At 44.6% G+C, this 16,163-nt stretch overlaps 1 protein-coding gene across 4 annotated transcripts in view; it reads left to right on the forward strand.

Annotated features, from left to right (window-relative positions):
- The window catches only part of tyro3 (TYRO3 protein tyrosine kinase), a 90,319-nt gene that overhangs the window by 35,362 nt on the left and 38,794 nt on the right, over positions 1 to 16,163 (forward strand). For all 4 annotated transcript variants that reach the window (XR_006312856.2, XM_087990122.1, XM_043698215.2 and 1 more), the window contains one exon: positions 1,086 to 1,281. Coding sequence is in view for 3 of the 4 variants with exons in the window: in XM_087990122.1 (XP_087846248.1) it covers positions 1,086 to 1,281 (196 nt within the window). In the remaining variant the exon portion in view is untranslated. The remainder of the gene's footprint in view (positions 1 to 1,085; positions 1,282 to 16,163) is intronic.

A 16,163-nucleotide genomic window follows, 5' to 3' on the forward strand; every position in this document is an offset into this window, starting at 1 on the left:
GGTACAGAGTGTGAGACGGTGTCAGTGAGGGAGGGACAGGTACAGAGTGTGAGACGGTGTCAGTGAGGGAGGGACAGGTACAGAGTGTGAGACGGTGTCAGTGAGGGAGGGACAGGTACAGAGTGTGAGACGGTGTCAGTGAGGGAGGGACTGGTACAGAGTGTGAGACGGTGTCAGTGAGGGAGGGACAGGTACAGAGTGTGAGACGGTGTCAGAGAGGGAGGGACAGGTACAGAGTGTGAGACGGTGACAGTGAGGGAGGGACTGGTACAGAGTGTGAGACGGTGTCAGTGAGGGAGGGACTGGTACAGAGTGTGAGACGGTGTCAGTGAGGGAGGGACAGGTACAGAGTGTGAGACTGTGTCAGTGAGGGAGGGATAGGTACAGAGTGTGAGACGGTGTCAGTGAGGGAGGGACTGGTACAGAGTGTGAGACTGTGTCAGTGAGGGAGGGACTGGTACAGAGTGTGAGACGGTGTCAGTGAGGGAGGGACTGGTACAGAGTGTGAGACTGTGTCAGAGAGGGAGGGACTGGTACAGAGTGTGAGACTGTGTCAGTGAGGGAGGGACTGGTACAGAGTGTGAGACGGTGTCAGTGAGGGAGGGACTGGTACAGAGTGTGAGACGGTATCAGTGAGGGAGGGACAGGTACAGAGTGTGAGACGGTATCAGTGAGGGAGGGACAGGTACAGAGTGTGAGACTGTGTCAGTGAGGGAGGGACAGGTACAGAGTGTGAGACGGTGTCAGTGAGGGAGGGACAGGTACAGAGTGTGAGACGGTGTCAGTGAGGGAGGGACTGGTACAGAGTGTGAGACTATGTCAGAGAGGGAGGGACAGGTACAGAGTGTGAGACGGTGTCAGTGAGGGAGGGACTGGTACAGAGTGTGAGACGGTGTCAGTGAGGGAGAGACAGGTACAGAGTGTGAGACGGTGTCAGTGAGAGTGGAGCAGTTTTGGAGTGGACTAAATAACACTAGAAGCCTGCTATTCCTTCCAACATTGCTGAACTGGAAACAGTGTATTAGTTGAGTATAATCTAACAAGATTATGTGAACTTGTGTATCTGTGTCTCTCTCTCTCGTTAGGTTTCTGATCCCAACAAGGTAGATGCTCGGACAAAATCCAACATCTCCTTTGAGAGGACCTTCAGTGTGCCACCATACAGATACGTCATCAGTGGCCTGAAGCCTTTCACATCCTATGGTGTTAGACTCATGTGCAGCAATGAAGTTGGGCAATCTGAATTCACCGACTGGATCCATTTCCAAACATCTGAAGCAGGTACGGTCATCCACGATCATGCGTGAGGCTGCGACTCAGTGGTTTCTACAGTTACTGGGTTGTTCCAAGCTTAATATTTTCATTTATTAGCTGCAGTACATAGCGAGATGATTACTGAGTTGTGGCTGCAAGCTGATCGAGATTAGGACTTTGTACATTGAAGGTTATGTGACATTTAGGAAGGAGAGGACGTTCGGAAAGGGTGGAGGAGTGGCTATGTAAATTAAAGATGATGTTAGCACAATAGAGAGGAATGACCTAAATTCAGGAAGCAGATGAGAGAGGTTTAATTGCTGGTCTCAAAGTGAGTAGCAGTGACCATAATATGATTGAATTTTACATACAGTTTGAGCAAGGGAAGTGAGGGTTCAAGATTCCTATTTTTGGTTTTAAACAGGGGCAAACAAGAGAGCATGAAAGCTGAGCTAGCAAAAGGGGATATTCCACAAAGTCCCAAACAGATACATTCCAACAAATAAGAAAGATTCTAAGGGACAGATCAGCCATCTATAGTTAAATCAAAAGTCAAAGACAGTTTCAGACTCAAAGAGAAAGATAAATAATTCTGCAACAATACATGGCAGGTTAGATGATGAGACTGAATCTAAAAAGAAGCAAAGAATTATTTTAAAAAGTTAATAAAGGAGGGAAAAGTTAGAGTATAAGGGAAAATTTGCAAAAGAGTAAAAATGAAGAGGAAAGGTTTCTTCAGATATTTGAAAAAGACAAGAGTTAACAAAGTTTGTCCTCTAGAAATGAGTCGAAGGACTTAGTAATAGGAGCTAAAGAGGTGGCAAACGAATTGAACATTTTGTGTCTTTCCTAGAGAGGATAGAAGGGACATCCTGGAAATAACTATAAATCAGGAATTGGAAGTGAGGGAGGAACTCAAGAAATTAACAATTACCAGGGAAGTAGTGCAGAGTAAATTGTTGGGACTGCGAGTTGACACGTCCCCAGGTCCTGATGGATATCATCCTGGGGTCTTAAAAGAAGTAGCCAGTGGAAGAGTTGGCAAGTTGGTTTTAATTGATTCGATTCAGGGAAGTTTCCTTTAGATTGGAAATAGCTAATGTAACTCCTTTCATGAAAAAGGGAGGGAGGCAGAAAGCAAACTACAGGCCAGTTAGCTTAACAACTGTCAATGTTAGAAGCTCTTATTAAAGATGTTATAATGGGCACTTGGAGAACACAATACAATACAGCAGAGGAACAGGCCCTTCGGCCCACCAAGCCAAGTTAAGTGCAAAGTAATCAGGCAGAGCCTATGTGGTCTTGTCAGAGACCTTTTTAATTAATCCTTTTTACTTAACTCATTGAAGTTTTTTGAGGAAGTAACTTGTGCTATAGATAAAGGGAAACCTGTGGATATATGTAATTCAGTTTCCAGAAGACATTTGATAAGGGTGCTGCTTCAAAGATTATTACAGAATTTGCAAGTTTATGGCGTAGGAGGGGGAATATATTTCTAACAGGAAGTAGAGAGGAGGATTGAATGGGTCTTTTTCAGGCTGTCAGGATGCCAGGAGTAGTGTGCCACAGTGTTTGGTGCTGGGGCCTAATCTTTACAATTCATATAGTGATATGGATGAAGGGTATTGAAACATAATCTGCTGATGATGGAAAGATAGGTAGGAAAGTGAGCTGTGAGGAAACACATGGAATCCACAAAGAGATCCTTCTTAAGTCACTGTAGCCCCAAAGATCAATAGGGCTGCTCTCTCATTAAAGAGGGAGAGAGAGAGACAACTGGTGGTGGTTTAACCTGAGGGTCACCTTGCCTCAGGCAAAGGGGAGAGGTTGAGAAGGAGAGTCCATCATGGTAACCTCAACCGGTGATGGGAATCAACCCACGCTGTTGGGAAACACTCCCCATTGCAAACCAGTCAACTGAGCAAACTGACTCCCACAGATAGATATGAGTGGACAATGATCTCACAAATGGAGTATTATGTGGGAATGTGTGAAATTGTCAGTTTAGCAGAAAGAATAAAAAAGGAAGCATATTATCAAAATGCTGAGAGGTTTCAGAGCTCTGAGATGCAGAGAGATCTGTAGTGTATAAATCACAAGCAGGTTAGTATGCAGGAGCAACAAGTAATCAGGAAAGCTTGTTATGGTTTGTTGTAAGGGGAATTTAAATAAGAATAAGGTTATGCTTTAGTTAAACATGATGAACATTACGTCGCATTGGTGAGAGATTGCACCTGGACTACTGCATTCAATACTTGTACTTATGGAAGGATGTTCATGAATTGGAAGCAGTTCTGAGAAGGTAAACTCGACTACCACTTGAAATTAGTGGATTGCCTTATGAGGTAAGGCTAGACAGAGCAGACCTTTATCCTGTTGAATTTAAAAGAATCAGAGGTAACTCAATTGAAACATATAACATCCTGAGGGGACTTCACCAGGTGGATGTTGAAAGCATGTTTCCTCTTTTGGGAGAATCTACATCTAGTGGGGTCATAGTTTAAAACTAAGGGGCACTCATTGAAAATAGAGTTGAGGAAACATTTTTTTTCTGAGGGTTTAAAGTCTTTGGAATTCCCTTCCTCAAAAGTGAATGCAGAATCTTTAAATATTTTTAAGGCTGAAATAGATTCTTGATTATCAAGGTGTGGGAAAGATTGTTGGGGATATGCAGGAATGTAGAGTTAATGTTAGAATTAGATCAATCATGATTGTTGAATGGAGGGGCAAGCTCAAAGGGCTGAGTGGCCTACTCTAATTGGTATGTGCTTGTGTTCACAAGGCCTTGGGGGGCACTGGCCTCACTCTGAGTTACAGCTCCCCCTTCACTGACATTGCTGTCATTTATTGTCCATCTCAAATTGTCCTTGAGAGGGGTGGTGGAGCCACCTTCTTCTGTGTGACTGAATGACTTGACCAGGCCATTTCAAAGGTCAGGTAAGAATCAATCATCATCGATATGCCAGACCAGCTACAGGTGGCAGATTCCCATCCCTTAAGGATGTGGGTGAACCTGATATTTGTTTTTGAACAACAGTCACATTTAGTGACATTTGTTTGTTTTTCTTCTGTGTTTCATTCAAATTTTCCAACTGCCACAGCACGGTGGCTCGGTGGTTAGCACGGCTGCCTCACAGCGCCAGGGACCCGGGTTCGATTCCAGCCTCGGGCAACCGTCTGTGTGGAGTTTGCACATTCTCCCCGTCTCTGTGTGGGTTTCCTCCCGGTGCTCCGGTTTTCCTCCAGCAGTCCAAAGATGTGCAGGTTAGGTGGACTGGCCATGCTAAGTTGCCCATAGTGTCCGGGGATTAGCCATGGGAAATGTAGGGTTACTGGGATAGGGGAGGGGGTTTGGGTCTGGATGGGACGCTGTTCAGAGGGCTGTTGTAGACTCAGTGGGCTAAATGGCCAGCTTCCACTGCAGGGATTCTGGACCCAGTATCACTCTCTCAATCACGAATACAGGCTTCTGGTTTATGAGTCGTTAAGTGTGGTGCTGGAAAAACACAGCCAGTCGAGGAGCAGGAGAGTCAACATTTTGAGCGTAAGCGCACATTCCTGATGAAAAGCTTATGCTCGAAATATCATTTCTCCTGCTCCTTGGATGCTGCCTGGCCTGCTCTGCTTTTCCAGCAACACACTTTTCGACTCTGATTTCTAGCATCTGCAGCCCTCGATTTCTCCTTCTGGTTTGAGAGTCCAGTTCCATAAATTGTGCCACTCTCCCAGAATAGTTTTGGAAGTTGAGTTGAGTTCAATCGGTCAGTTTTCTCTGTGGGTGAGCTAATCCCAAAAGAAAAGTCAAATTTAGCCTTTCATGACCTCGGGGTGTCTCAAAGCGATTTTTCATACCGATGAAACACTCTTGAAGTGTGGATACTGTTGCCATCATAAACGTTGACATCACAGAGTGAGGCCATTAGGCCCATACTATCCGTATAGATTGCCCACAGGAGCAAGTGAACTGCTCCCACTTCCCAGCCTGTCATTCAGTGAATCTTTCCTTAAAGGGACCTGAGGGGCACCTTTTTCACACAGAGGTGGTTCGTGTGCAGAATGTACTGTCAGAGGAAGTGGTGGATCCAGATACAGTTGCCACATTTAAAAGTCATGTAGGTAGGTGCATGAATAGGAAAGGTTTAGAGTGATATGGGCCCTCATATGCAGGCAAATGGGACTGACTTAGTTTGGGAAACGTGGTCGGCATGGACAAGTTGGACCGAAGGGTCTGTTTCCGTGCTGTATGACTCTATGACCTCACTCTCCAGTTTTGCATTCCAGATCCTAACCACTCGGTGCAGGGAACTGGGTAACCAATCCATTGCACAGCAAGCTCCCACAGACAGCGAGGTAGCTATAATTTATTTTAGTGATGTGGATCTAGGGATGGTTTGGTTTTCAGGAGACATAAACTGATCTTCTTCAGCTAGAGCCAAGGGCTCTTTTACATCCGTGAGAGAGGGCAGGCAGGGGTTAATGACTCATTCAATATAACCCTTTTATCAGTGTGACTCTCCCTCAGGACTGCACTGGGAGTATTAGCCTAACCGTGGTGGTCTAGTCTCTGGAATGCAATTAGAGTGGTTTAAGTAGTCAAGTAGTTTACTGACTAAGCCACAACTTACACCCAATTTGGTATCATTGACAGGTCCTGATGTTGTGTGATAGGGTAAAGTGAGAGAGATGGAAAATAGCCTGTCGACTCACTATCACGTGCTTAGCACAATCACACAAAGTCTTTCCCAATGTGTTTACAGTAGCATTGTCACTGATAACTGTCCTCACGTTGCAAAGTTTTATCGAGACCTTAGGACTCTTGTAGTGACCTTGCATCAAGGTCAGAAAACTCCACGTTCAAGTATCACCTGTCCCAGGGTATGACACATCACATCTGAACAGGTTGATTAAAAATACCCAGGCTTTTCCAACCGTTACTTAGTTCTTGATATCTTGTTATCATTTCCACTGCCTTTAGCAATAGTTCTGAATGCTCCTCTTTAATTAGCTCCAATGTATGGGTTAATATAGGCAACAGTAACACCGACAGCAACAGTGAGGCCAGGGTCTGTTCTGCAGTCAGGTTCAGGGTAACAGGTTTAGGATATTGACCGATACAGATGCAAGGCAGGGAAATGGAGTTAAAAAGCACTGAAAAGGCTGAGGGAGCTCTTGTGGTGCAACCTCTGAGTCCGGAGAACGAGGTTCAATTCCCGGCTGCTCCAGAGATGTGTCACAACACCCCCCGAGCAGCTGGGCCAGTATCCGCTTGAGAAGCTGAATGGCCTCCTCCTGCTCTAGTTTGTGCATTTGCTGCAGTTGAAACGTCGAAGAGGGTTATCCAGAAGGACTCGGAGATTTCAACCCCTCAGGGTAACAGGGGATGGTGATATAGCAGGGGCTATCACAATGGAGGGACGGGAATCCTGTCTAACACGAGCCAACTGCATGGGCATCATTCCAGTTAGCTCTGAAAATGGCTAGGAGCACGGGAAACGGCAATGTCTATGTGCTGAGAAGCATTTTGATTCAGTGGTTTACAACTGTGAAGGGTTGTGGTGCAGTAAATAAAGAATACTGTTTCCATTGGCTGAAGTGGCAAGAAGCAGTGTAGGTTTGATGGGCTGAGCGACCTCCTTCTGCACTGTAACAATTCCAGGAAGATTTAAAGTGATTGGCAAATGAAGGAGGCGACGTAAGATTAACCATTTTTAATATAACAAATGGTTTGGAGCTGGAATGCCCGCTGGGGTAGATATTTAGTTGTAGGCTTCCAAAGGCCATAAGATATAAGACCATAAAACATAAGGAGCAGAAATTAGGCCGTTCTGCCCATCGAGTCTGTTCCACAATTCAGTCAAGGCTGATAAGTTTCTTAACCCTGTTCTCCCACTTTCTCCCTGTAACCCTTGATCCCCTTGATAATCAAGAACCTATCTATCTCAGTTTTCAATATACTCAATGACCCGGCCTTCACAGCCTTCTGTGGCAATGAATTCCATAGATTCCCCACTCTCTGGCTGAAGAGGTTTCTCCTTATCTCTGTTCTAAAAGGTTTTCCCTTTACTCTAAGGCTGTGCACTTGAGTCCTCTTCTCTCCTACCAATGGAAACACCTTCCCAACATCCACTCTGTCCAGGCCATTCAGTATTCTGCATGTTTCAATTAGATTCCCCCTCATCCTTCTAAACTCCATCGAGTTATAGACCCAGAGTCCTCAAATGTAACTCGTATGTTAAGCTTTTCATCCCTGGGACCATTCTCGTGAACCTCCTCTGATCACGCTCTGGGGCCTGTACATCCTTGCTGAGATATGGGACCCAACACTGTGCAGAATATTCCAAATGTGGTCTGACTAGAAGCTAAGAGAGCCTTCGAAGTACATCCCTGCTTTTGTATTCAAGTTCACTCAACGTAAATGCCATCATTGCATTTGCTTTCCTAACTACTGACCCGACCTGCAAGTTTACATTGAGAGAATGCCAAATTAGAACTCTCCAGTCTCTCTGCACTTTCTGAATTTTCTCCCCATTTCGAAAATAGTCCATGCCTCTATTTTTCCTGCCAAAGTGCATTACCTCACACCTTCCCACGCTGTACTCTGTCTGCCACTTCTTTGTCCACTCTCCTAACCTGTCCAAATCCTTCTGCAGCCTCCCCGCCTCCTCAATGCTGCTGTCCCTCTACCTATCTTTGTATTGTCTACAAATCTCGCCAGAATGCCCTCAGTTCCTTCATCGAGATCGTTAATGTATAAAGTAATAAGTTGTGGTCCCAATACTGACCCTTCTGGAACACCACTTGTCATCAGCTGCCATCCTGAGAAGGACCCTTTTCGCCCCACTCTCTGCTTTCTGCCAGATAGCCAAGCTTCTATCCATGCTAGAACCCTGCCTCTAACACCATTGGAGCAGAAAAAGACTATTCAGCCCGTCAAGTCTTTTCCACCATTCAATAAGATCATGATAATCTTTAACTTTCCTGCTTTTATTCCATCACTGATTAAAAAATCCCTCTTTCTCAGCATTGAATATACTTAGTGACCCAGCCTCGACAGCCCTCTGCGTTAAAGAATTCCTCATATTCACTCCCCTCAGAAGGGAGAAAATTATTCTCATCTCTGTCTAAAATGGGTGACCCTTCATTCTGAGGTTATGCCCTCTGATCCACAAGGAGAACCAACCTTTCTGCATGCACCCTGTCAAACTCCCTAAGAATCTTGTAGGTTTTGATAAGGTCATCTCTCATTCTCCCAAGCTCTCAATGACTACAAGCCCGAGATTCAAGATGGCGGTGACCCAGCAGGTCTGAGTTTGCAGGGCTCTGGCCAATACTCGGGAAATGTGGGGTGCCCACCCTTACCTCACCTGTTAAATTACTTAAAATGACTACAAGCCCAACCTACTCAACACCTCCTCATGAGGAAACCCCTCCATAGCCAGGATCAACCTTGTGAACCTTCTCTAGACTGCAGCCAATGCCAGTATTTCTTTCCTTAAATAAAACTGTTGACAGTATTCCAGCTGTTGCCTGATTCATGCCTTGTATAGTTTTAGCAAAATCTCCCTACTTTTATATTCCATTTCTTTTCATTCCATTTGCCTTCCCTATTACCAGTTGCACTTTGATGCTAACCTTTTTTGTGATTCATGAACGAGAATTCCCAAATTCCTTCTGTTCCACAGCTTTCTACAGTCTTTCTCCATTTAAATAATAGTCAGCTCCCCGATCTTCCTGCCAAAGTACATCACCTTACATTTTCCCATGTCATAATTCCATCTTTCAAAATTTGGCCCACTTGCTTAACTCGCCTGTATCCCTCTGTTGACTTTTTGTGTTATTACTATTTCCCTTCCCACCTATCTGTGTATCATCTGCAAACCTGGCTATAGTACATTCACTTCTGTCATTGAATATTGTAAATTATTATAGGCCCAGCACTGATCCCTGTGACACACCACTAGTTACAGGCTGCCATTCTGAAAATGCCCTCTTTATTCCAACTCTCTGTCTTTTAATAGTTAGCGAAACCAATATCCATTTCAATTTACTATCCCCAACAACACAATTTGGAGACACCAGTGTTGGACTGGGGTGTACAAAGTTAAAAATCACACAATGCCAGATTATAGTCCAACAGGTTTATTTGGAAGCACTAGCTTTCAGAGCACTGCTCCTTCATCAGGTGATTGGGGAGAATAAGTTTATAAGACACAGAGTTCATAGCAAAATTTATAGCAAAAATTCCCAACAACATAGGCTCTTAATTTATTAAACAGTCTGGTGTGCAATACCACTGCTTTCCCTTTATCTGCTCTGCTTAATACCTCCTCAAAGAACTGTGATAAATCTATCAGGCACTATTTCCCCTTCATAAAGCCATGCTGATCCTGCCTCATGATACAATGTATTTCTAGTTGCTCTGCTATTCCATCCTTAATGATAGACTGCATCATTTTCTTAATCATAGATGTTAAGCTAAATGGCTTGTAGATATATGCTTTTTTTTAAAATTTCTCTTCCTTTTTGAATAAGGGTGCTACATTTTTCAGATGGTTTCCAGTCCTCTGGGACTTTTCCAGAAACTAAGAGTTCTTGGAAGATTATGACTGGTGTATCCACTACCTCTGTAGCTACTTCCTTTCATTCTTGGGATATGTCCCATCAGGTCAAGAGCATAATTGACTTTTAATCCAACTAGTTTCCCTAGTACTTTTCTCCATACTTGTTCTGCAGTGATGGTAATTGTATCTATTTCCTTGTCCTCCCCCCCACCCCCACCTGCCCCACCTTGATTAGTTAGTAGGATTGGAATGCTGTTATTATCATCTATCATGAAGATTTATGCAATGTGTTTAATCCTCTGCCATTTCCTGATACCCCATTATTATTTCCCAGCCTCATTCTCTAAGGGACCTACATTCACTTTGGCCTCTTTCTTCCTTATACGTTTAAAGTAGCTCTTAATGTGTGGATCGGATACATATTGAAAGATTGCAGGAACTTGAATCAAAACCTATCTTTGAAGGAACCAGCACAGACTTGATGAGGATCGACTGGCCTCCTTCTATTCTCTGGTCCTGTGATCCTAGCTCTCGAGAATTGTCAGGATGGCTGGAAATTAATGGACACCATCCTGGGGAAAAAAAAAAGCGAGAGATGAAGGCAATGGACAGGGTTAGAAAAACGTGGAGTCTCCATTTTGAATTGGGAATGGATACTAAAGTGTACATCCCATATTTGGGAATGACATTGTCTGAGCACCGTAGAAACTCGTTCCAGGAAAGGAATTAATTAAAAATGAATAAGGAGAAGCGTTGTGGAAATCCAGGTCGGTGGGATATGAATATTGCTGAAAAAAGACAGTGCGAACATTGGCTTCCCCTTAAATTGGTTTTCTTGCAAATTGTCCTGACGAATGCAAGACAAAAAATCTTCATCAAATTTCAGCTATACTCAACTCGTGTGTACCAAATGACTATGTTAGTGATTTAGGGGAGGATACAGTTGTGTGCTTGGGCTAACAATCCAGGAACCCAAGCTAAAATTCTGAAAACAGAGACTTCAATCCCAACCCCAGCACATTCACTTAAATTTAAATTCAGTTCTGGAATTAGAATGTTTATATTAAAAATGTTAGCGCAAAACTGTGGTTGGTTGTTGTAAAAACCCAGAGAAAGTGAGGACTGCCAGGTGCTGGAGATCAGAGTTGAGAGTGTGGTGCTGGAAAAGCACAGCCAGTCAGACAGCATCTGAGGAGCAGGAAAATCGACGTTTTGGGTATAAGCCCTTCATCGGTTTCCTCACGACTGTTGTTAAAATCCCAACTGGTTCACTTTAAGCCCTTTAATGAAGGGTGGCTGTCATCAATATCTGACCTATATGTGACTCCAGCCCCACAGCAATGTGGTTGACTCTTAACCATCATCTGAAATTGCCAAGTAAATCACTCATTGCAATTAGGGATGGGGAAACAAGTGCTGGCCTTACCTGCGATATCCATATCCCATGAAAGAATTAAGGAAAGATTTCTACGTGTGTAGAAGTGGGGGTAAGCCATCACTGTTTGGGCATGTTCGTATATCTGTACTAGTGCCAGTATCTCAGCTGTGGTTTCAGAACTGTGCCAAGTGGTGGCATGTACAGGCCTTTGAGTCTGCAGCCTAGATCTGGCACCACCTCTATAGCAAGAGATTTTTAACAGGGACGTGCAAGCCACTGTACATGAGTCAAAGGCTGCATTGGCACACCGGGGTATGGCACTGTCTGTGTGGATGAGGGGGGGGGGGGAATGACGTGTCAATCCTGCAGCGAGTTGGATTTTGCTTCTCAGGAGCTGGTCCCCAGTGGCAAAGAGACAGTCATGTTGGAGTTAGAGGGGAATTGGAGCTTGGTGCACAATCTGAAGACTTGTTGGGGGGGGGGGGGGGGGGGTGTTCCTTACACCAGTAGTGATGGAGGTGGTTTCGCTCCATTGACACATGGTCTGTTTCTCTCATGCCTCCAAGTGCACCCCCATAAGGAATGCAGGCTACTTCTATGATGAATCATTGTTGGTGATACATCATTGTGATGTTGCAGAAGGGAATGATATACGTAGCATTCTATTGGGATACTACAGTTGAATGGAGAAGGCAGGAGGGAAGAAAGGTGGTAGTTTATATACACTTTCCTCTGAATTGATACTGCAAAAGTATTGACTGTATATCTGTTGTCTGCCAGTACTACATGCTGGACAATGTCCAATGAGCTCAATAACCCAAACTCATTTTCCACCATAGGTGATAGTGTGGAGTCAAACTTTACGATATCTGGATTAACAGCAGGAGTAGGCCATTCAGCCCACTGAGTCTGCACCACTATTCGATCATGGCTGATTGGTTTCTCAATCCCATTCTCCTGCCTTCTCCCTGTAATCCTTGATCCCCTTAGCAATCAAGAACCCATCTCTGTCTTAAATACACTGAATGGCTTGGCCTCCGCAGTCTTCAGCGAAAATGAGTTCCACAGACTCACCATACTCTGGCTGAAGAAATTCCTGCTCATCTCAGTGCTAAACGGCCGTCCCTTCCTTCTCAAGCTGTGCCCTTAGCTCCTACCCTCTCCTACTAGTGGAAACATCTGCTTCATGTCCACTCTATTCAGGCTCCTCAGTACTCTGTAAATTTCGATTGGATTTCCCCCATACCCTTCCAAACTCCATTGTGTACAGATCTAGAGTTGTCAACCCCACCTCATACAACAAGCCTTTCATTTCTGGGATCAGTCCTGTAAACCTCCTCTCGACTCCCTCCAATGCCGACACATCTTTCTTTAGATAGAGGGTCCAAAACTGCTCACAATATTGCAAAGGCGGTCTGACCAGAACCTTATACAGCCTCAATCATGGATCCCTGCTCTTGTATTCTAGCCCTCTTGAATATGTCTCTGTTCTTCTAACCTCACACTTTTTCACATTGTATTCCTGCTGCTACTTTCAATTCCATTACTTCATAAGCACAGCAGCAGTCATTCCCATGAATGCCCTGCCCTGCCCCGTCCTGTCACAGTGGTGACTCCTTATATTTTCTGAAACTTCCTACCTTGGTGTTTGGACTGCCCCTGCCTCCCTTTTGTGGCTTTGCTTATTTTTTTCTCTCTCTCTCTCCGTTTTCTCTGTGCTAATCATGCTCTTCCAACATCCCTCCATTTGCGTTTCGCTTTTAGTCCCAATCCCATTCTTTTCCTTAAACGCAATTGTACCATCCTGGTGATGGTTTTCTGAGTTTTGTTTCAGAATAAATCTCTTCTCTTTCCCAAACGAACCAACGTGATGTGAAAAGTGGTGGAGGTTGGTACAATTACAACATTTAGAACATAGAACAATACAGCGCAGCACAGGCCCTTCAGCCCTCGCTGTTGCGCCGACCTGTGAACTAATCTAAGCTCATCCCTCTACACTATCCCATCATCATCCATGTGCTTATCCAAGGATTGTTTAAATCTCCCTAATGTGGCTTAAAAGGCATCTAGAGGGGTACATGAATAGGAAGGGTTCAGAAGGATATGGGCCAAATGCTGGCAAATGGGACGAGATTAAATTAGGATATCTGGTCAGCATGGATGAGTTGGACCGAAGGGTCTGTTTACATGCTGTACGTCTCTATGCCTCTTGCACAGTAACATAACCACTTGAATATTGTATCCTAAAAATATGTGACTGTGCTCTCTGTCCTAGTCATTGCGATATAGAACTACTCATTAGATCTGTCCAGCCTGAGGAGATGAATATTTCATTTAAGTGCTGGCTGCGGTGACTGACTTTGAAGCAGTTTCTCTCCAGTTACTTAGATGATTGGATAGGCAACATAAAATTGTCCCTGATTTACCATTGATTAATGTTAAATTGCGGGTCTCCTGAGAGAGATAATTAGGACGGTTATTTTATCAGAGAAGGCTCCCATTTATTTTGTGGCAGCATTTTACTGGGAGTGGGTGGAACTGCGCCATTAGCTAAATTAAAGGACCTTTGACCTCGACATGACCTGGGAGTGACCGGATGAGATCCACCAAGGTTTCACTCTGCATTTGGTCTGTCTGATTTGGAAATGCTGGACAAGTCAGCCTTGAAGGTGGTCCGCTCTGTGCTGTGCTTGCTGGGGCAACCAGATTTTAATTCAGAATAATTCCCTTTCTAACCCACACACTAATCACCATCGGAGCATTTGACATGAGGTTATGTCCGTCATCCTGTTTTGAACTAAGGTATACCCTGTATTGTTTCCAACTAAGCTTGCGTTAGACGCACTGTGTAGTAGTGGCAGTGTCACTGGGCTAGTAACCCCAAGATCCAGCCCACTGCTCTGGCAGGCTGAGAGTTCAGATCTCACCACGGCAATTGGAATTCAAGAATAAAATATGGAATGGGAGAGAGGGTGGACAAAAGGGAAAAAAAAACTTGCCTAATTATAACCATTCAGCATCCAAGGAGCAGGAGAATCGACATTTCAGGCATGAGCCCTTCTTCAGGAATCATGCCCGAAACGTCGATTCTCCTGCTCCTTGGATGCTGCCTGACCTGCTGCGCTTTTCCAGCAACACATTTTCAGCTCTGATCTCCAGCATCTGCAGTCCTCACTTTATCCTCTAATTATAATCATTGTCAGTTCTCACTAAAAACTCATTTCATTCATTAACGTTCTTCAGGGAAGGAAATCTGCCATCTTTATGTGGTCTGACCTACACATGACTCCAGACCCACAGCACTGACTCTTACCTGACCTCTGAAATGGTCCTAACAAACCACTCAGGTTAATGGCAATTAAGGATGCCTCAACCAGCAACACCTTGCATCCCGTGAATCAATTAAAACAAGATCATTCTGACCCAATAAAAGCCACCCTCCTTTCACCAATCTCCATTTTGATCCCATCCACCTTTAAAGAGACATCCTCCATCTATTAATCTCCATGATTTGTTGACCAATAATAACTGATACTGAAAATGTGTTGCTGGAAAAGCGCAGCAGGTCCGGCAGCATCCAGGGAACAGGAGAATCGACGTTTCGGGCATAAGCCCGAATTCCTGAAGAAGGCCTTATGCCCGAAATGTCAATTCTTCTGTTCCCTGGATGCTGCCTGACCTGCTGCGCTTTTCCAGCAGCACATTTTCAGCTCTGATCTCCAGCATCTGCAGACCTCACTTTCTCCTCAAAAATAACTGATATTCAAAACGCAAAACTATCTGCCCTTGAAATCTTGGGCCAAGCTCAGAGTGGTGCTGGAAAAGCACAGCAGGTCAGGCACCATCCGAGGAGCAGGAGAATCGATGTTTCGGGCAGGACCCCTTCATCGGGAAATTGCACTTGAAATCTTGTCAGGAAAATAAAAGCCGGCTGTGCAAAAGATGCAGGTTTAATGTCCCTCCACTCTGTTTGAAAGTTCCATCATCTGAACGTAAACACGGTTTCTCTCTCTCTCTCACAAATGCTGTGCACTTGGTCGAACTGAGTGTGCATTAACCAATCGGTCTGTGCCAGGATAATATAAAGAGGGGCTGAATGAATTTCAATGCGGCTCAGAAATAAGAAGCCCTTTGAGAAGTGGAAATGCTGCAGGGCTTTGTGAATAATGCCCACGTAGTTTCCAAGGAGACTGCATGAACGGGGCAGTCACGTGAAGCCCGTTTGCTAATTAGACACTGGAGCAGGGCATTGTGTTCCACACGGAACTTCGTTTGAGCTGAGTTCAGTCGGAGTTGCTCACGTGTCTTTTATAGTGTGCTGTATTGATGGCTTTTAAAGGGAGTGATTGCAACAAAGAATAATGCAAGGCTTTGTGTCACGGTCGCAGGAGATCACAATCAGTTTGGGAACTCAAAGCTGCCCTCCACCCCTTCGGTCCCTGGGAGAGACAATCATTTCGTGTGTGCTAACTGCCAGCGGCCTGTGTCCTTGGAGCATGCCTGATGGGTCTGTTCACTCGGCAGCCAAGGCTTCTCTCATGGGCTTGGCCGAACCTATACATGTGTCACACTGCAACTTTGTCGGATTTTGTTTTTCCTCTCTGGTCCTCCCACATACAGTCACGAGGCCTTCCAGGACCTGAGTGTGTTGCTGAGTAAAAAGAATATTTCTGAGAGATTTTTTTTTTCCAATCAGTTCAGACAATCGGGGTTATGGGGAAAAGACAGGAAAGTGGATCACCAGACCAACTGTGATCTCGCTGAGCAGTGGAACAGAGGCTCCTGCGTCAAAGTTTTATCGTCGTACGTCAATCTGGGCAATTTGCAAGAATATCAATCAAGTTTAAATGTTGGTTTCCCCGTTTATGGATATTCTTGCAGATTGTCCAGATGAGTGGAAGATGAAAAGCTTTGACAAAATACGGTCCTTCTCAACTATGATCCCACATCACTGAAGTCTCTCTAACTTG

The sequence above is a fragment of the Chiloscyllium plagiosum genome, unplaced genomic scaffold (assembly GCF_037043375.1).
Source record: "Chiloscyllium plagiosum isolate Xiang-an unplaced genomic scaffold, Cpla_swu_hap1 HiC_scaffold_8, whole genome shotgun sequence".
Taxonomy (NCBI): Eukaryota; Metazoa; Chordata; class Chondrichthyes; order Orectolobiformes; family Hemiscylliidae; genus Chiloscyllium; species Chiloscyllium plagiosum.